General features: G+C 34.5%; 4 protein-coding genes across 5 annotated transcripts; 1 reads left to right on the forward strand and 3 right to left on the reverse strand.

The window, feature by feature from the left end:
- Positions 1-77: 77 nt before the first annotated feature.
- On the reverse strand, positions 78-2985 carry LOC130951261 (deaminated glutathione amidase, chloroplastic/cytosolic). Its single transcript, XM_057879909.1, has 9 exons — positions 2776-2985; positions 2315-2451; positions 2018-2146; positions 1491-1549; positions 1052-1164; positions 890-982; positions 661-763; positions 453-535; positions 78-345 (listed from the first exon to the last, which is right to left on the reverse strand). Exons 1-9 carry the CDS (start codon positions 2941-2943, stop codon positions 304-306), a joined length of 927 nt encoding a protein of 308 aa, XP_057735892.1. The 5' UTR covers positions 2944-2985; the 3' UTR covers positions 78-303.
- A 2673-nt stretch (positions 2986-5658) lies between these two features.
- Positions 5659-7476, reverse strand: LOC130951450 (uncharacterized). 2 transcript variants are annotated; one of them, XM_057880099.1, is made up of 3 exons: positions 7109-7476; positions 6873-6985; positions 5659-6456 (listed from the first exon to the last, which is right to left on the reverse strand). In XM_057880099.1, exons 1-3 carry the CDS (start codon positions 7118-7120, stop codon positions 5682-5684), a joined length of 900 nt encoding a protein of 299 aa, XP_057736082.1. In that variant the 5' UTR covers positions 7121-7476; the 3' UTR covers positions 5659-5681. The 2 variants fall into 2 exon arrangements, with proteins under 2 accessions (XP_057736082.1, XP_057736083.1); XM_057880100.1 differs by having other exon boundaries at positions 7063-7475.
- A 2865-nt stretch (positions 7477-10341) lies between these two features.
- LOC130951821 (uncharacterized) lies at positions 10342-11722 on the forward strand. Its single transcript, XM_057880559.1, has 3 exons — positions 10342-10990; positions 11066-11185; positions 11269-11722. The coding sequence occupies exons 1-3, from the start codon at positions 10430-10432 to the stop codon at positions 11278-11280; spliced, it is 693 nt and encodes a 230-aa protein (XP_057736542.1). The 5' UTR covers positions 10342-10429; the 3' UTR covers positions 11281-11722.
- Positions 11723-12947: 1225 nt separating this feature from the next.
- Positions 12948-15758, reverse strand: LOC130947362 (protoheme IX farnesyltransferase, mitochondrial). Its single transcript, XM_057876047.1, has 6 exons — positions 15398-15758; positions 15042-15309; positions 14644-14777; positions 14212-14337; positions 13970-14073; positions 12948-13545 (listed from the first exon to the last, which is right to left on the reverse strand). The coding sequence occupies exons 1-6, from the start codon at positions 15619-15621 to the stop codon at positions 13169-13171; spliced, it is 1233 nt and encodes a 410-aa protein (XP_057732030.1). The 5' UTR covers positions 15622-15758; the 3' UTR covers positions 12948-13168.
- Between the last annotated feature and the right edge of the window lie 3506 nt (positions 15759-19264).

Here is a 19264-nt window from a genome sequence, read left to right on the forward strand (position 1 = left end):
TTTGTCTTTAGAGAAACAAATGCTACAAATCCAAAGTTACTGGAACAAAGACTCATTTCCAAGTACACATTTTAGAATAGCCCAATACCATTTTTACAAGATAAAGCATTCATTGTTTTTATGAGAAGAACATATAATTGATCATACCAATAATGTGACAACATATATAACCAGGGGTTTATATGAGCCTTATCATGAATATAACTATTCTATTTTATCTGTCTCTATTCTATTCTAGTTTGGTATGGTGCTGATAGGCATATACCCTTAACTGGTCCAATTAACAGAAGTTGGCCCCCAAAACTATAATGATGCAGCTTTCCAGAAGTCAATTGGCTTCCTTTGCTGTAACAAAAATGAACATATTCTCTGCATTAGGGAATATAGATTGGAAAAGCTCTACTTCAATAAAAGCAACCCTGAAGCCCATATATTAGTATCACAACTGTTACCTTAGCAATTGGCATCTTCTCCCTTACAGAATCAACCAATGATAAATCAATATCAGCTACCACAATGCCAGTGGACAATCGATCTGAAACAGAATAATGAAAATGAAGCATGGAAAAACCAGTAACTATGGGTTAAGCAACCAGAACACAACGTCAAAACTCAACATCTGAAACATCCAAGATAAACTTCACCAACAAATGTTCTTACCTGGTAATCGGCCAACAACAGTTCCCCAGGGATCGATAATCAATGTATCACCATAACTCTCTCTTTTCTCATTGTGTTTACCAGCTTGTGCAGCAGCTATGACCTGATCAATTCATCAAATCATTTCTAAAAAAAATAAGAGGCTAATAAGAAAACAGTTTAATATATTTCCCGATACACATTTCTTAATAACTTCTATACCTTTAATGTATCAACAATGAATACTTACATAGCATTGATTCTCAATTGCACGAGCACGAAGAAGAATCTCCCAATGTGCTTCACCAGTCACTTTAGTGAACGCTGAAGGAACCAGTAATACCTGAAAAATAAAAGCAGTGGTTTACAAAACAACATATCTAAGCAGAAAAGAAAGATCTCCACAGAATACCTGTGCTCCATGTTGGAAACGTAACAACTGGTAAATCTCTGGAAATCTCAAATCGTAGCAAACAGTGAGGCCCAATCGCCCAATAGGACTGTCTACTGCAACAACATCTTTGCCTGAAACATCAACAGCAGAAGATGTTCATATGAACAAAACCAACTCTCAATACATAGTTGCTAATCTTCTTTATCAACATCCTCCTCCCACAAAAAGGGAAAACTGCAGCTCTGCAGTTTCAGGTAAAAGGAAATATGATCTGAATTACTATAGCCAATGGAGGAATGTGAAAAGTCCAACTGATCCTTATATTTTCTAGTACGAAAACAGCATGCAAGCCTAAAGGATCCATAGGCTCTTTCTTTTAATTTCAAAAACACTTAGAAAACCAGAAGTTCCAAGGAGGGCTAAAGCAAGACAGAGACTCATCTACTCTTCATACTACCTGCTTCTGTAAATCTACTTTCTTTATATACCCTTCCACCAGGAACATCTACATCAAACCTTCACAAGAGGTAGAGAGAAGAAAAAAAAATGTCATATTGTTTGTACAAACATAATTAGACAAACAAATAGCAATAAATTCCTCATATGGCAAGTTATATCTAGGAGTAGATAAATGGGTATTCTCCGTAGGGAACTATCTAATATCAATTGTTTTCTAACACTAGTAATGCAAGTGGTTGGGCTTTGATTTACCATTTTGAGCATTAATTTGTGCGTTAGTTTTCAGCTTTTATCAATTGATATGGATGCCCCTATGTTTCTCTAATTCTCCCCATTCTCTAATTCTTTTTCCAACTTTCTTGGTTTAAACATCACTCACTCACACTTTCTCTCAAGCACATACTCTACACTTGTGTTTGCATGACAAACTTGCAACAATATGCATGCAGATAGTGCAAAAAGAAATCCTCAAAACCACAGTTGATGGAATCAAACACACTATTGACAATAATTTAATAATCTTACAAGTGTATCTTTCTATAAGAACTTCTAATTTCCCCGGTATCGTCCACCACGACGTGAGTATTACACAAGTGTTCATCATCAGATCCTTTTTCTTGAAAGCCTCCAAGTGACAACCAAATGCTGGATTCTCTGCAGTGGTTCAGAAGTGGCAACTCAGTTGCATTATCAAAGATGTCTTGGCAGTAGTTATCATCATGCACAAAATGCGAAAACCGCAAAGTAAAACCATCAGCAGCTACTTTATCTTAAAAACACATCACTTCCTAATGCCTATGGTGATATAGGATCATGAGGTACCTTGCCAAAGAGCAATATTTGTTCATGAGTGGGCCATTTAAAGGTTCAGCAATGCTAACACTATCTCCATCCTTGGCACCAACATAAGAGAAAGCTTCAGGAAAGCAAAGCAATTTTGCTCCAGCTGATGCTGCTTCCTTCATACCCAGCAAAATGACTTCAAAGATCAGCATGATAATGATGCCAATAAAACCAACTAATTCTTGAACAAACACAACAAAGGAAAAAAAAATTCAAAATTTGTTCCCATTTGGCATTAATCTCTCCCAAACAAAATAAACTATTTAATAAATTGAAGGCAAGCAATATTATATCAGGACTTTCCTCATACCAACAAATAAAGGGGAATGATGAGAGAGAGATACATGCAAATGATAGCAAAATTGTGCAAAATAAAGGGGACCCATAAGATATTAGAGATGAAAGAATGGAACTTTGAGAAGAAAAAGGGAGAATTTCACTTTGACAAGACGTGAGCAAGTGGCGAAATTGGCAGCGAGGTCGTTGATGGAAGTCATCTGAGCGGCTGCGACTCGGACTGAGTTGGACGGCATGGTTGACTCGCTGGACACACAGAAGCGTGGAAGAAGAAGGCGAGTGTAGATTCTACCAATCACATTCACCGGCATGGAAACTAGTTTGTTTCACTTTGTAGGAACCTGAATATCTATACTCTACAAGATTATAATTAAGATGTTAAAATATTTTAAGTATAATTTTGATACTGTAATTTTATGTTATTATTTAATTATATTTATTTTTTAGATGATTATTTATTTTATAAATATAAAATATAATTATTTTTTATTGATGTAATATTATATAATTAAATTTTAGTGTAAAATTATTTTACACAAATAGTATATCAAAATTAAATTTAAAATATCATATTAAATTACTTTAATTTTATTATATTGATAGTATAAATATTTTCTATATTCGTTCAATTATATTCATTTGTTTGGATGGCTATTTAAATAATTAATGTAAAAATAATTATTTTTGTTGATTTATCATTATGTAATTGGATGTCGGTATAAAATTATTTTACAAGATTGACAGTGCATTAAAATTAAATTTATATTAAATTTAGTTAAATATATTAAATTATTTAATAATTTATAATTATTATTTTTACTTAAAGATGAAAATAATGAATAGTTATTTTTGTACAAATAATTTTTTGTTTGTTCATATAGAATTTTCAATTATAATTTATATTGCATATGAATATAACATTTGTAATTTTATTTACTTGTAAAATAATTGAGATATTTAGTTATTAATTATATTTTTAAGGTAAATACTACTGAAATTCTCAATTATAGGCTAGTATTTTAATTTTGTTATAAATAAAATAAAAATTACATATATTCATATAAAAACAATACATAATAACTAGTTTATCTACACAAAATATAACTAGTTAATAATATAGCAAATTGTAAACTTATTATTTTTAACTTTAGTCTTTTTGAAAAAGTATTGTCAAGATGGCTGCATTAAAATTTGAAGTATCAATACAAGATGCAAATTAAACATAGGAGAGAGTTTGTCCCCAAGGTTCAAAACCAGAGCATCTGAAGGAACTGGACAACTAAACATGTCCACCTTAAGGATTATAATCTTACACACAATACAATATATATGGTAGCAAATTAAACTAGCAGTATGATTATGTGAATCAACTACATAATCACCATGCTTCCTTTTATATGTATAAATAAAAATATTGCAGTTGTGATGGTAAATTATATTGATACAAAGATATATATAGATATATATAGATATTTGAATGTGTTTTCACATAAAAATCATATTGTGAACCGTTAGATAGTTCAATCAGTATATTTAGTTAAATATATCAATTTATCTAATAATTCACAATGTGATATTGATACTAAGATATCATAACTAAAGTATCTACTTTTGAAAATAACCTTATGTTTGATAATAAACTTGCTCCAACACAGTCATTCTAGACAAGTCAAACATGAAAAAGAAAAATTAAAAAAAAAATCAAACACAAGCATGCATACACCAAAATATTTCAAAGCAACGTACTACGACATAACATTCAGTTTTCAATAAAGAATTAAGTAGTTGAAAAAATAAATTATATAAACAAAGAACACAGAGATATCAGTACATAAACCTGGCAGCCTTCATGTAAAAAGAAAATCTGGTTAAGAACATAAGAAATCAGCTACTAAATCATTTACTTGTATAAAATCTATTAAAATACAAAATATATATTAAAAATAAATTAATAATATATATATTTATATATAAATACAAAATAACTAATTGTCTAATTTAGTTATTATTTTTGCCAATGAGTTATAACTCAAATAGCATAATCTTCCCATAACCTAAGAGGTTGCGAGTTTGAGTCTCCCTATCTTTGGTAAAAAAAAAAGTTTAGTTATTATTTTTTTGTGTGCACATATTATTTTTTAAAATAAAATGATAATGATGGGAAGTGATCAATATTTAATAGGTACTAATAAAAGTAAGATTTGTATAATTATACTCTAATTAAGATATCTTAGATTCAGGTATTAGAAATATCAAATTTTTTTATGTATTATATAATAAATAATATTTTAGAAGAGAAAATTATGCAATAAACATATTTATATTCCCACATATATGCAGATATATTCTAGCACTTGAATTCCACTAAATATATTTGAATCAGATTAAGCATCTTGCAGTTTTTGGTTTTCGGTTTTCAATCCATATTTCAGGGAGCATTTGGACGTGCACAGAAATTTCCATTAGAATCAGATTAGTTTCATTCACTTGCTGTGATTACATGTTACGTTCGTGTCAATGTTTGCGTATTTTATTTGTATTTTACTATTTTTCAAGTCATAAACCGATTCTTTTGAGATTCTATAAATGCCCATGAATTCAATTATGCAAAGTTACAGGATAGATAAAAAAGAAATTTCAGCATTTTACATATTATTAGCATTCTATTATGCCAAAAGGATCCTTAATTAAACTTCTGATTCTGCAGCTGAAAGATTTATGGTGCATCTTTAATTTTTTTTTTTCCCCTTGTCTTTGCTTCTGATCTATATGACAATTTACACATCTTACTTATTAATCGCTGCAACAGATATTGAATGATGACTAATAGATAATTTGTCAAGACAGACTTATGTGTTTATTAAGAAAAGTTAGAGAATTTCTCCCTCAATAAGACATAATTAATTAATCTTGACAGAAAGAATAAAAATAGTATACATGCATATGATATATGGCAAAATCATAACTTTGAGATTGATAAATATATAAACAAAAGATGAAGCTCTAAGCATAATAAGTTTCCACAGGTTATATATTAATAATAATGAATTCATTTTACACAATTCCGATTTACATTATTATTACATGCATTGAGCTTGAACTTAAGAAGCAATGTCCCCTTTCCAGTCAAACCAAGTTGATGTTCATAATCATCTTCATTTCCATCTCTACCCTCATCACAACCCTTTACCTCATCATTTTCAGAATAAGGCCCCATTTGCAGCTGCTGCTGATGAGATCCTTCAATGGCAGCAGCATAATAAAACTTGTTCATCCTATAGATCTCCTCTACTGTACAATGCCTTGCATCAGCTAAAATATCCGCCATTGATCGTTTCTTGCATCTCCCTCTACGCCTTCTGCGTTTATCTTTCACTCCTTTATTAGACAATAATGATGCCATTCTTGGACTTGGACTAGTTTTATGAACATGAATTGATGAACTTATTGGTTGGATATCAAGTACTTCATCATCTTCTGCTACATTATCAGTGACAGGAACAATGCAATTATTGTATTGATTATCGTTATTCCCCTCTTCATCATCATGAAATGAGGTGCCATAGTCATTATTCTTGATATTGCTATTTGTTTTGCAAAACTCAAAACCATCTTTGCTATCATCACCATTATTACCATGGGAGTGGATCAAGTTCTTTGAAGAACAACCTTTGAGTGATTCATCTTCACAAGTTTGTGGTGAAAACAATGGTGGCAATACATCCCTGACATCTATGCCGCGGCTTAAACACATGTGCAAGTACTTCTCAGGAAATGGCCAGCTATGGAAGATGCTTCTATGACGCCAAGCAAGAGCATATTGTCTGCATTATTGAAGCATAACAATACATACATACATCATTAAAACACTAATTATTCATTAACCTTTTAACTATGGCATATACATCAACAATTCTTAACCAGATACCAAAAATTGTTCATGTTTAATCATAACAATATTTCACAAACAATAGAGAGATGCAAGGCAAAGAGCAAAGAGCAAAGAAAAGAAAATAGAGAGTTAAACAGAGAATAATCATAAGCTTAAGTGGTGTAACAAAGAGCACAAAAAACCTACAACTAACAACCACTTCAAAGCATAGAAGCTAAATATAGTGTAAATCAAGAAACAAATCCGAATATGGAACATGCAATAATGGGATAATAATATGTTAATATTAATAAAAGAAATTACTATACTTTTAATAGATACTCTTATGGTGACATTTCTTTGAAGTACCTTATAGAGAAGGGTTTAACATCTGCTTCTGCGTTCGTTTTCTCAGAACCCATTTCTTGTTGCAGAGATTTCGAATCCGCAGGTGGATTTTGTTGGTGGGACGACATTGTTTCCTACAAAGATTGCAACTTTGAAATTCGATCGCAGAATAGTCACTGCAAATTAATAATTTAACGAAAACCTAAGCAACCCCAGTTTCTGTTTATAGCTTCTGGAGTCTAAACGTAGATGCAGACCAAAAACTCCATAAAATCACCGAGTCTCGTAGCTGAGAGCGCAATACCCTCGAGCAGAAAAAGACAAAAATCAGAGTCTTTGGGGGCGCAGAATATGCATGTGGGTACCCCAAAAGATGAAAAATTTATGCAGAGAACTCGAAGAAGAGAGGATAGCGAAACATGAAACTTTTGGAGGGTTACGCTGTTGAACAACACTACAGAGTCAAGGTGGAAACTTGGAGTTTCAGAGGAGTGAAAAGACCAAAAGGGTCAAGAAAACTAGGTTACAAAATGGAGGGGGGACATAATCACATAACCACGATTTGAATATCCAAAAGAAATGGAAAAAAAAAAAAAAGAAAGAGAGAGAAAGGAATGAGTAAACTGAATGAGAAGTGAAGTGAAGTGGAGTTAGCAGGATTTCAATAGTCACTTTTTTGGTGCTTTCTTTTTTTTCTCTAATTCTTCTTTTATTGGTGTTTTTGTTTTGGTCTTGGTTGCAGTTGACTTCATTTTAATTTGTACAACTAACAGTGTAACTAAGGGAGGATTACTTGAGTTAATTAATGTTAATCTTTGCTGCTATTTATACAATAGAGAAAAGAGAAAGCTTTTAGTGGGATATGGCAGCCACTCCTTAACCCTTTAATAAGCACCTTAAAAACAGGACATACCCGAAATCTTGGCTTGTCCAAAACGCTCATCATATACTACAGAATTTGTCATACATGAAAGTTTCAACTAAGATTGAGAAAAGTGGAAACTTGGAGGAAAATATGAACTGGGTTGTGTATATCTGCAAATGATTAGGACAGAAGCTAAAGTAGAGTCTGATTGAGCAGAAATAAATATATCAGTTTCTTTTCTTTGTATTAAGACAGAAGCATATTGTAATTGAGGTAATGGAAATGGCAAGATTAAATATGTGTGAACAAGTGTGCCAGAGAGTCTCTCTCTCTCTCTCTCTCCCCCTCTGCAGGAGAATAAGGTACAAACAACACCTGAACAGAAAGAGTCTCAGATATTTTTCTTGTTTAGGGGAAAACGTGCATGTGCTATATCTCCTTATTGTATGCTTCTATTAGCAAGCTTTACTCAAGAGTCAAGAACATTGAATTTAGTTACTTTACTATATATATACCAACCATAGAATGTAACATCATTTTGATTTTTCAATGGCTTATTCTGAAATCTGACAATGGCAAGACACATATGTAGTAGTGCAGGTTATTAGGAACGTATAAACTAATTTAGTCGAGTTTTATTTGGTAATTATATACTATGTGACAAATTTCTGATATAGAAAGTTTCAGCAACTTCTGATTTCCAGAGATCAGAGAGATATATTCAAAATCAAAATATTCTAAGCTCTCTCCTGCATCTACGGCTTTAGTGGTTTGGGACATTGAAAACAAAAGAATAAAGAACAAAATTCATGAACGTAATAATTAGACTCCAAGTACAAGGCTAAAGAATTAATAGAGACATAAAAAGTATGAAATTGCAATAAAAATTGCAGATGTGTAACTACTGAAGGATGGTTTGTTTACACAGCGAAGAAATATTGAGTTTAATTATTTGTGGTACTGTCAAAGAAAAAGAAACATGTAGCTTTTGAACTTATGAGGAATTATTAGGTAGCTTATTTTATTAGCATTAAGGAAAAGATAATGTCTGATAATGTGAAATATTTTTTTTGTGGCACATACGTAATTAAGCTTCTATGGTAATTAAGCATGTGATCATATTTTTAAGGTTCAATATATGTAAGTTTTTAATACGAATTCCTTATTATATATCATATAGCTAAGGCCTGAAAGTACAAACGTATGCAACGAAACAAAGCAAAGCTAATTATTAAATGCTTAACAGATTAAAGTAGGCCACACCTGCTATTTTAACTGTGCATGGGACATTGCTGAGAGATGTGTTTTCTTCATTTATAATTAATCAAGCTCCTCTCATAATAAAGTTCTTCAAAAGTTGGATTGATGATCAGATATAATACAAATGTACAAACTTTGATCGAAGGGTAAAACTGATGTGTATGTTCATATATAGTTATATACATACATATATAGGTGTTATTTGAAATGAATGTAAAATAATTAGTATTATTCATCATGATGCATGTTTGCAGCAGGGACATATCTATCTATCTATCTATCATTTATCCAATATTTACTGATCCAAATTGTTCTTATTATCATATTATGCATGTATTGATGATTATTTTTTCAAACAAATATTAAAATTGATCTGATTTGACTTTATAAATTTTTTATATATAGTGATATATTAGATATATGTAATCGTGGATGTTGTACTGTGTGGGCACATTATATATCTTTGCGTCTTCTTGAATAATCTCTCTTTTCTTAAGACACAGGCTACACACCCTTTGTCATGATCTCATACTTTTACTTGATCTGGGTATGTAGGAGTGTCATAGGGAAGAAATTAAAGACTATATATGGAAGTATATAACACCTTTCTTTTGTTCATCAAGGCTAATTAAAGAAGAATATATCAACATAAAATAAGAAAAAGAAGTTTACAAGAAAAAAGTTTATAAATTCTGTTGGGTGAAATGACCCTCAATGGTTCTGACGACTATAAATTAAAGTTGATGCAAACTTTTTGCAGTTAAATAATTTTTGCAAAAACTCGTTACTATATAACTTGGATATAGTGTATATATGTGTAAATAATGCATACATATACATATATATGAATACGACTATGTTATATGTACACCAAAATCAGTCACCAATATAAAATATATGTTGGAATATAAATATACATTGAAAATAAATTAAAACACATATGTATTTATATACAAATATATTGATGGTTAGTTTTAGTAACTGATTTTGGTATACGAATAACATTTTTGATATAAATTAATATGATAGCAAAGTAATCCATAATTATCATGAGATAATAAAATACAGAGCGTGAAACACATTATACGTACTGTGACTCGCTCCATCTTAGTTCAAAATTGCAACACTAGCACGTTGCTGAGTTGATTTTTTTATTCTTTTGGTTACTACTGAGTTGATCTTAATTTAGCGAGTTAGAGATATGGGCTTTTACCTTCGGGCATTTTGGGCCTCTTGATTATGGACTGACCCTCATGGATTTTGAGTTTTTCGGATATGGGCTTGTTGGGCTTTTGATTATGGGGCCCACGGATGATTTTACCAGCTACAATCGACTGAATAAGGAGGAAATCAGTTTTTGAACGTCATCACCGGTGTCTCTGCGGCTGAGGCTGGAGGTTTCCAGAATCTGGATTGAAGCGAATCAATCAGAACCAAAACCCTAAAAGCCGCGATGCCGAAGAAGATGGGAGTGAACACGAAGGCGGAGGTGGCCAGGGCTCGGAAGAGTGCCGTCGAATCGGAGCGAAAGGAACGAGAGACTCGTGCGAAGGAGGAGGAATACTGGCGCGACGCGGAGGGTCCAAAGTCGCGGGCGGCGAAGAAGAAGGAGGAAGAGGCGGATAAGAGAGCGGAGGCAGCTGCACGGAAAGCGGAGGCGCGTCGGCTAGCGGAGCAAGAAGAGAAGGAGCTGGAGAAGTCGATGAAGAAACCGGATAAGAAGGCGAACCGCGTGTCCATCCCGGTGCCTAAGGTGACGGAGGCGGATCTGAGAAAGCGGCGGGAGGAGGAGCAGGCGGAGCTTGCGAAGAAGGCAGAAGATGCGAAGAAGCGGCAGAGCCGGACTGCGGCGGAGGAAGAGTACGAGCGGCTGGTGCTGGTTTCCAACACGAATCGCGACGATTCCGTGATCGAAGCTCGATCTGTGGACGATGCACTCGCTCAGATGAGCATCGCTGACACCTCCTTGCCACCTGATAGGCATCCGGAGAGGCGCCTCAAGGCCTCCTTCAAGGTAACCACCTCCTCCTTCAAGATTGTCTCCGATTAGGGTTTTTGATCTGAAAATCTTCAATGTTATGCATTGCAGGCCTTTGAGGAAGCTGAGCTCCCCAAATTGAAGGAAGAGAAACCTGGCCTCACTCACACTCAATACAAAGACCTCATCTGGAAGCTCTGGAAGAAATCTCCTGACAATCCTCTTAATCAAGTTAGTAATAATTCTAAATTCTAAATTTTCATTGATTCGTAAACCCTGAATCTCAATAAGCTGACTCTTGCGCTTATGCGCAGATTGCAGAATGAGTGAGTTATCAATGGAAAGCAGATTAAGCATTCTTACAGAACATTGCATTCACTCCAAGTTCGTATTTAGCTCATAAAACTCAACATCCTCAGATATTGTTGTAGAAGAGAGTGTGAAGAGTGAGAGTTGTTCCGTAAACCAGCTAAGTAGTGTCTTTTCATGTGTCCTTACTCTGCTATATGTACATTAATTGGATCATAAGAATTATCTACTTCGTGTGTCTTGTTTGGGCATTAATAATAGCAAATATCCTGTTTGAGAGCCATCAATGAATGGGAAACATTATGTGTGAATAATAGGGTGACGCCAATTCTTCTGTGCATTCTAGTAGTTAAGGTTTTGTAACAATTTGGATCTTCTCAGGTCCAAAATAAATATGATAAGGTCACTCATCTGTACCATGCATTATGGAGTCACTAAAAATGGCGGCAATAGTTGAAATAGTGGTGTGTCTAATTTGGTCTTTACAACTAAATTTGGTTTTATATATACAAAGTGGGTTCTGATGATTAAAGTTGGCTCATTGTGATTTCAGCATTTGATGAAGCAACTTTAGAGCTTAGAGCATAGGCCTTAGGGTTTGAAACAATAACCTTTTTGCAGCTGAATAATAACTTGTGCATTCGAAATCCCTAATCGTTTGTTACTGAATCCAAGAACTCGCCGGTTATCATGTAAAGTAGTAAAGCAGTGCTCACGCTTGCTGGAACGGAACTGTCAAATGTTGGAACAAGTCAAGTGTAGGCCTACTTTGTGAATAGTCTTATGTAGCTCTAAGAAGTTTACGACTTGATATCCGTTTCTTGAGTTCATTCCAGTGCTTAGCATCAAGCTGCCAAGGTCGTTCAATAGTGATGGGGCCAGAAAAGGCAGGTTCTTGAAAAATAATAATAAAAATATAAAAATTTTATGTATACACAAAAATCAACTATTAGATTAGTCATTATATATTTTTATATAAATACATGTGTTATTTTCGATACTTTTAATATATATTTTGTATTTTAATATATATTTTTTATATATAATTAATTTAGTGGTTAATTTTTTATGTATACGTAATATAATTAAATATTGAAAATGTGCGAAACACGTATTTATTTATACACAAATATATGATAATTTATTTTTAATATATACGTAGCATTTTTAGTTAGATTATTTTAATAAGAAATAAAAAATAGCTATTGTAAAAATTTTTCATAAAGTCAAAGATCCAAAATAAATAAATAAATTTCGACTGTTGCTTGTTAAAAAAATTGTGTACTTCGATGTTTAGCACACAACAATGAAGCTCTCGTTTATTACAATGGTGATCCTATTGTATGTAGAAAATTATTTGCAACCAATTCTCATTTAACTTGCAATAATACAACTAGTCTTGCATAAGTTCTATAGGCTTAATAAACGCTCACATAAATGATCTCCAGATTGCTCAATAAACTCAACCCATATCCGCTTAGAATATGTTCTAAGCCTTTGTGCATCTGTGCCAACTCTCCTTGGCATCTATCTAATTTATTCAAGTCTTTGGTGTTGACATGGTGGTTATCCAAGAAAAAAAATTCCATCCGCTCTAATCATAGTATTCCTATAAACATCTTGAAAATGGGAGTAAAACGGGACACAAAGGGAAACAGAAATTGAAGAAAGAAGGGAAAGGGGATGAAATATAATTGTACATTATTATTCCACTGTGAAATAACGTTGAAATCCTATCCCTTATTCCGGATAGCTGATTCTTCTGGAATTTTCAATGCGAACATAATAAAATCACCCTTTAACTGCTTAAGGCAGCCAATCAGAATACCATTTCAATGAATATACAAAAACAAAACAAAACTCCGTAACAAAAATGTGTTAAATAACAAACCCGAAAACTAGATATCAAGGGGCATTATATGAAGGAGCAGGCAAAAATGGAAAAGGGGCAGCTGAGGCATACGCTACTGGTGGCCGTGCTTGTCTCCGATTGGATTGTCTCTCCATCTTCTGGTTACCATTTTCATCTTCCAGCTCTATAGTCTCTGCAGAGGATGAAGACTTCACAAAACTCTCTGCATTGTCTTCTAAAGGTTGTTGGTTATCAGAACGACGATGAATTAAAAGCCCGGACATAAACACAGGAAGATAAAGAAGGCTGGCATGGAACATTCTTCTAGCCTTTTCTCTAGTGCGGTCTCTGTAGAATGAAAATGCCGCAGCACTTATTGCAAGGGTAAGTGCAGTGGACTCGAGACAGAACCATTCAGAGGTCACACCCCCTGTTAAAAGACGCAAAAACATGAGTCTCATTATTCTTCTTGTTGCCAAAGCACTCACTACTGACATGTACCAAAATGGTGAATATTATAGTCATCTTAAGGAACCAACTGGTACAATGATGTCTATTGATTTGATTAAGTATATGAACTTCTATTATTGTAAAAAAAAAAAAAAAAAAAAAAAAAAAAAAAAAAAAAAAACTAAAATTTAACACAACTCTGTAAATTTTCAAGCCAAAATCAGAATCTTATGCAAGACGAAAAGGATGCTTATGAGGTTTTGCATGAAAGGATATTTTGTAAGATATCCTATCATGGTACCAGTACCATGATCAATATTCGCACCAAATAACTAATAGAAGAAAAAGATCACGGAAAACAGCATTTAATAAAGCACTTCAACTAGAAGAAAATATCAACTCACAATCGTAAGCTAAGAACCCCAAAGGTATAAGATATATTGAGTTCCTCAAAGCCACAAGTGCTGTTCTCCGCCCAGATTCATCAGCAAGAGAGTACATCTTAAACCTAAATTTGCAATGCACACTCATAAACATTAATAAGCAAATAAGGTGTTGCCATATAGCTAATAGTTTTTGGACCATCTTTAAATGATTGCAAGATAAAATAAAATTCACCAAAATAAACAAAGATATAAGAACATACCCTCCTGCAGCATAATCATCCCGGCACATGTAGGCAAGGGCCATAAAATGAGGTAACTGCCAAAAATACAAAGCAGCTGGAAGAATCATTGCATTTAGGCAAATATCACCAGAAGCTGCAGCCCATCTGGTATCAAGAAGCCAAAATCAATATGGATACCATATTTGTTCATCACATAGTATGCCAAGCTAGTATAGGGGCTTACACACATCCATACAGATAATACACCAAAGCATAAAAGGGATAGTGAAACAGGAGCATGAATCATATTAGGATTTAATGACTAAAGTAGATGATTGACTTAGAAGCCAGACGTTTAGGGGTAGGCTCCCCTTGAAAGATAAATCAATGTTATGTATATCTCTCAAGCATCTTGAAACTTACAACACATAAGAAAGACAAAATAAAATTTAAAGATAGTTAATTGTTTACCCCAGAAGTGGTGGAATAGCTCCGACAACAGCCCCCACCCATGTATTAACAGGATGAATCTGCTTCAACGGAGTATACACGAATGCATACAAAACAAGGTTGGAAGCAGCAAGGCCAGCAGCCAACAAATTAGCCTGGAAAAACCTTGTCAGAAAGATGCAATATTAGTCCCCCAATCCAAATCACATCAATCAAACGCTCGCTAAGCAATGTATTTACTATTTGGAGTTTCATTTTCATACTTCCATTGCTGATAGAGTTAACAAGTTTTACAGTATGATCCAATCAAATACCTGTGATTGTAAAGCTTCTAAGAGCGAGTGATCATAGCAAATAATCGTGTACAACAATTTTTTAGTGCATACAAATGAAGAAAGGAGCAAATGCATTGGAAGTACCTGAGTGGCAAGGAGTGCAGTGCCACCTAAACCAACAGAGGATGCCCATCCAACTGCGTGAGGTATTGAAATTCGTCCTGAAGGTAGAGGCCTTCGACTCGTTCTCTTCATTTTGGCATCATTTTTTACCTCAAAAACCTGATTGAGAGAGTTGGCGGAAGCAGCAACCATCATGGTACCCATACAGGTCCAAGAGAGAGCGGAAAGATCAACAGCACTCGTGCTTCCGAGGACAAATCCGGTGCCAGATGTCGCAACCACGAGCATGCTGCAATTTCATTGATTGGATTCTAATTCCAAATCCCTAAAAATGAATTGAGGAAATTGAATAATAGGAATAGGAAGAGTGTGGAAACCTTAGGCGAGCTTTGGAGAGCTGCCAATAGCAGGTGGCATAGTGGTGGGTCAACGAGACCAAGTCGGTGGTCGTCTTCGTCGCCGTCGCCGGAGCTGAGAGATCTGCTGCGGGGGAGTGCAGTTGACGGTAATGACGTGTCAGATAACTGTGATTAGTATTATGATTGATGAGTTTCGATTTCGAATAGAAGGGGAAGAATTCCTTCCTCAACTTCAACCTCATCCTCAACACACACACTCTCTTCTTTTCTGAAACTGGTTTTCTTCTCTTCCCTTTCCTTCGCTTCTTCTTTTCTTTTCTTTTCTTCTCTTCTTTTTCGTATTATTAAACTTTTTCACGAAAGTAAATTTCAGTGTGTGTTTTGTGTATTTGGGTATTGGGGCGCTTAGAGGCTCATATTTTTAGTTTATGAATTTGGAAAGATAATAGTCCAATCCATCCCCAAAAAATCACTTATTTTTTATTTTTGTTTTTATATTATTTTTTTAATTAAATTAATTTTTATTTTTTTTTAAATAATGTTCATTCTTTCGTTAGTTTTTTGACACTATCGTTAACGGTTTACTAACCTAAAACGTAAAGTAACAGCACAATATAGTAAATAATGCCGTTTTATACTTAAAACAGTGTGAGATTCTTATTCACTCTCACTCTCATTCTCTACTTCCGTAATCCATGACCAACCATCACGAAAACAAAAAAGATCACAATATCATTCACAACCATTAAAGTAGTCATAGAGCATTATTAGTATGTCCGTTCTAAAACTTGAAATGTATTAAATCAACAACACAACAAGCGCTATCCAATTTCCATTAACCCTGTTTTGGTTCCTATGAAAACTCTCCAATATGATAAACTAACGATTTTCATCGATGCTTAATCAAACACAGCAATAGACCGTAAAATTAATGATGCCAACAACAAGAATTTTGTTTCATCAATTGAAAAATTGTCCCTCTCTTCTTTTGATTTATCAATGCATGAAAAGTGGATATATGCATGAAGAAGTGGGGTTATGCTTAATGGAAGAGCCAGGACCAGAAGAGAACAACACAAGCAATGACAAAAAATCTGGCTTATCGAATTGGCTCACAGCCTCACACTAACCCCTTGGGTAGCTTCAAGCGTTCAACCACCACTCCTAGTGGTCCACTAGCTGAAGTTTTAATGCCAAGTACAGTCATTTCAATCAATGATGGTGCCGCCACTACTTCCAATTCAAATCTGTCGTCTTCGGCTAGGACAATGTTATCATCTCCATATGGGGTATTTCACAAGACACTTACTTGCCTCATCGTTCTTCCTTCTTCGCATGGAGGAGCTCAAAACATAACTACTATGTGAGTGAGACAGTAGAAGTGAAGCAGAGACGTGGGGCCAACTTCGGATGTCGCACCGGCATCATCGGCGGCAGCAGCAGAGTCATCGACGGCAAAAGCAAAATCAGCGGAGGCAGCAGAGGTGTCAGCAGTGGCAGCGCGAGCAGAGGCATTGGTAGCGGGAGCAGAGGCATGGGTGGAGGAACGGAAGCAAAGTCGTTGGTGGCGACAGGACCGACCGTAATTGAGCCAGTGGCAACAAAGCCGTTGCCAAGGAGGATGGAGGATTTACGCAGTGTTCCACCATGAAGGAGCAGGAGAAGACGATCAGTGAGGGAGTTTTGGTAGGGAATCGGGTCGGATAGTGGTTAGGGTTCGTTTTCTCGAGTTTGGGTCTGCCTTGGTTCCAAGCCTTGACCAAAAAGAAAAATGTAACTGCCACGTCATTCTCTGTTAGTGTCGTTAGTAAAAAAAATAACGGAAGGACTAATGTGACCAAGTTGGTTATCTTTTGAGGACAAATTTGATTGATTTATTCTTTCGGGAATGAAAATGGTGATCAAGATATCTTTAAGGGACCATTTTGATTATTAACTCTGAATTTGGAAAACATGTTATATTAGATATGGAAACCTGGTGTGTTTTTGAACAATATGAAAATGATTTTTTTAATTTGAAAATACAAATTGGAGCCTCAGTTTTAGATGATGTAACATCCTACTACACAGAGCCTTACGCTTAAGTCGTAAAGTAGAGGTGACGAGGTATTACGACCTCTAAAAGAAAAGACTTAAATAAATATAGTTGAAAATAATTTTATAACGAGGAGTCTTGAAGAATAAGGTAATCAAAAGCGAAAACAGAAAATCGTATCACACTCGTGCGTATAAGCGTAAACAGAATGGACAAGATCAATGAGAGCTGGAAAACGTAATGTACATATCAGAGTTCCAAAACACAGATATCAAACTCAATACTCGACCTGCGACGCTAAGGTCGGCCAGAATATATAATTATATATGTATATACAACCCAAAATAAAACTCAAACTACAAAATAAACACCTGTATCTCCAAATCAACCTCTAGGAGGGACAAAATACAAAATATACATGTGAAGATTTTATAAACATATATACATAGCCTAAAACAAAATATGACAGTCCAAAAGATAGTTCTTCGCTTATAAGGAGGGTCTCCAGACGCTCAACAAGGTGTCTCTCTACCTTTATCTATAAAACAACAAGATATATATGGAATGAGAACCAGAAGTTCTCAGTATGGTAAAAGTGCACATATAGATAATATATAAGGTCCCGGAAAAGCTAGAGGCGATCCTAGAACTCCGACACTCAGGTTTAAAACTTAAAGTTTATAAATGGAAAACCATAAACAGGGTAGGTTATCTAAGGTTCTTATTTCTAATTCCTTTCTAACTTAAGCCATAACTTCTGCCTTCCTCCAGTCCTCCAAAACTTCGGTTCACAGACAAGCAATACAAACAAAGCAAATACAAGTAGGATACAGATACAGCAAGTAGCAAATATAGCAGGTAAGCATAATAATCACATAGGCAAGCCCAATTAATGCATACTCAAACAAAACATGCATATGCACATGATGTATATCTGCCCTATGGGCGATGAGTCTCATCTGTCGGTTATAAAGCCAAACCCGACATGTCCGGTAGCTAACCTGGACACTGTCTCTCTGTTGCGCATCAATACCATTAGAGGGAATACGTGCCCTGTCACCATTAGAGGGATTATGTGCCTTGTCATCATTGGAAGGATTATGTGCCCTGCCACCATTAGAGGGATTAGGTACCCTGTCACCCTTACAACTAGAGAGAAAACACAGACGTACTTGTCATTAATCATCCTCAACCATGTCTCTTGTATTATATTTATTCAAATTTAATCATAATCTTCATACTTCTCATTCCGTCTACCAAAAATCCCAACTCAAACATAATTAATTCTTTCTAATTAATTCAAACTCAAAACGTAATCCTTTTTTTAATAACTCAAAATCAAATTATAAAATCCTTAAAAATTCAAACCTTTCTAAATAACCACTTCAAATGAAGCCTCATATTTTCATAAAAATTTCAACAGCATACTTCAAATGAAGCCTCATATTTTCATAAAAATTTCAGCAGCATCTCCTCTAAAACTTGGACTTTTGCCACCCTTTAAGGGTTCCAACTACCAAATCAAACACCTCTCAATTATTCAAATCATTCCTAATATCAAATTATTTCAAAATCAAATCAATTATAATATTAAATCTTTTTCCAAAACCAACCAACTCCAATATCAAATCGTTTACGAAATTGAATCACACATCACATACCATATATCCAATTCATCAATAATTCATTCAGTTCATTCCTATCTTAAAGTCTTCTAGCCTAAGTTTTTACGTGACATTAAACATTAACTACGAAAAATCAAAATCATACCTTAGTCGATTCATCTCTAAGCTCGAAACACCTAAAAAACCTCTCATTTCACAAGCTCCAAGCCTCCAAACGTCAATTCT

This window comes from Arachis stenosperma, chromosome 9 (assembly GCF_014773155.1).
Source record: "Arachis stenosperma cultivar V10309 chromosome 9, arast.V10309.gnm1.PFL2, whole genome shotgun sequence".
In the NCBI taxonomy this organism is placed as follows: Eukaryota; Viridiplantae; Streptophyta; class Magnoliopsida; order Fabales; family Fabaceae; genus Arachis; species Arachis stenosperma.

Bases quoted from the DNA above. Each gene is read 5' to 3' on its own strand.
- LOC130951261 (XM_057879909.1), bottom strand. From the start codon at position 2,943: ATGCCGGTGAATGTGATTGGTAGAATCTACACTCGCCTTCTTCTTCCA. The intron at 2,147-2,314 runs GTACCTCATGAT...GAACCACTGCAG, and splicing joins AAATATTGCTCTTTGGCAAG to AGAATCCAGCATTTGGTTGT. The intron at 983-1,051 runs GTATTCTGTGGA...TTTATTTTTCAG, and splicing joins GTTTCCAACATGGAGCACAG to GTATTACTGGTTCCTTCAGC.
- LOC130951450 (XM_057880099.1), bottom strand. The intron at 6,457-6,872 runs GTACTTCAAAGA...TCAATAATGCAG, and splicing joins GTTAAACCCTTCTCTATAAG to ACAATATGCTCTTGCTTGGC.
- LOC130951821 (XM_057880559.1), top strand. From the start codon at position 10,430: ATGCCGAAGAAGATGGGAGTGAACACGAAGGCGGAGGTGGCCAGGGCT. The intron at 10,991-11,065 runs GTAACCACCTCC...TATGCATTGCAG, and splicing joins GCCTCAAGGCCTCCTTCAAG to GCCTTTGAGGAAGCTGAGCT.
- LOC130947362 (XM_057876047.1), bottom strand. From the start codon at position 15,621: ATGAGGTTGAAGTTGAGGAAGGAATTCTTCCCCTTCTATTCGAAATCG. The intron at 15,310-15,397 runs GTTTCCACACTC...ATGAAATTGCAG, and splicing joins CTCTCCAAAGCTCGCCTAAG to CATGCTCGTGGTTGCGACAT. The intron at 14,338-14,643 runs GTAAACAATTAA...TCTTGATACCAG, and splicing joins GCTATTCCACCACTTCTGGG to ATGGGCTGCAGCTTCTGGTG.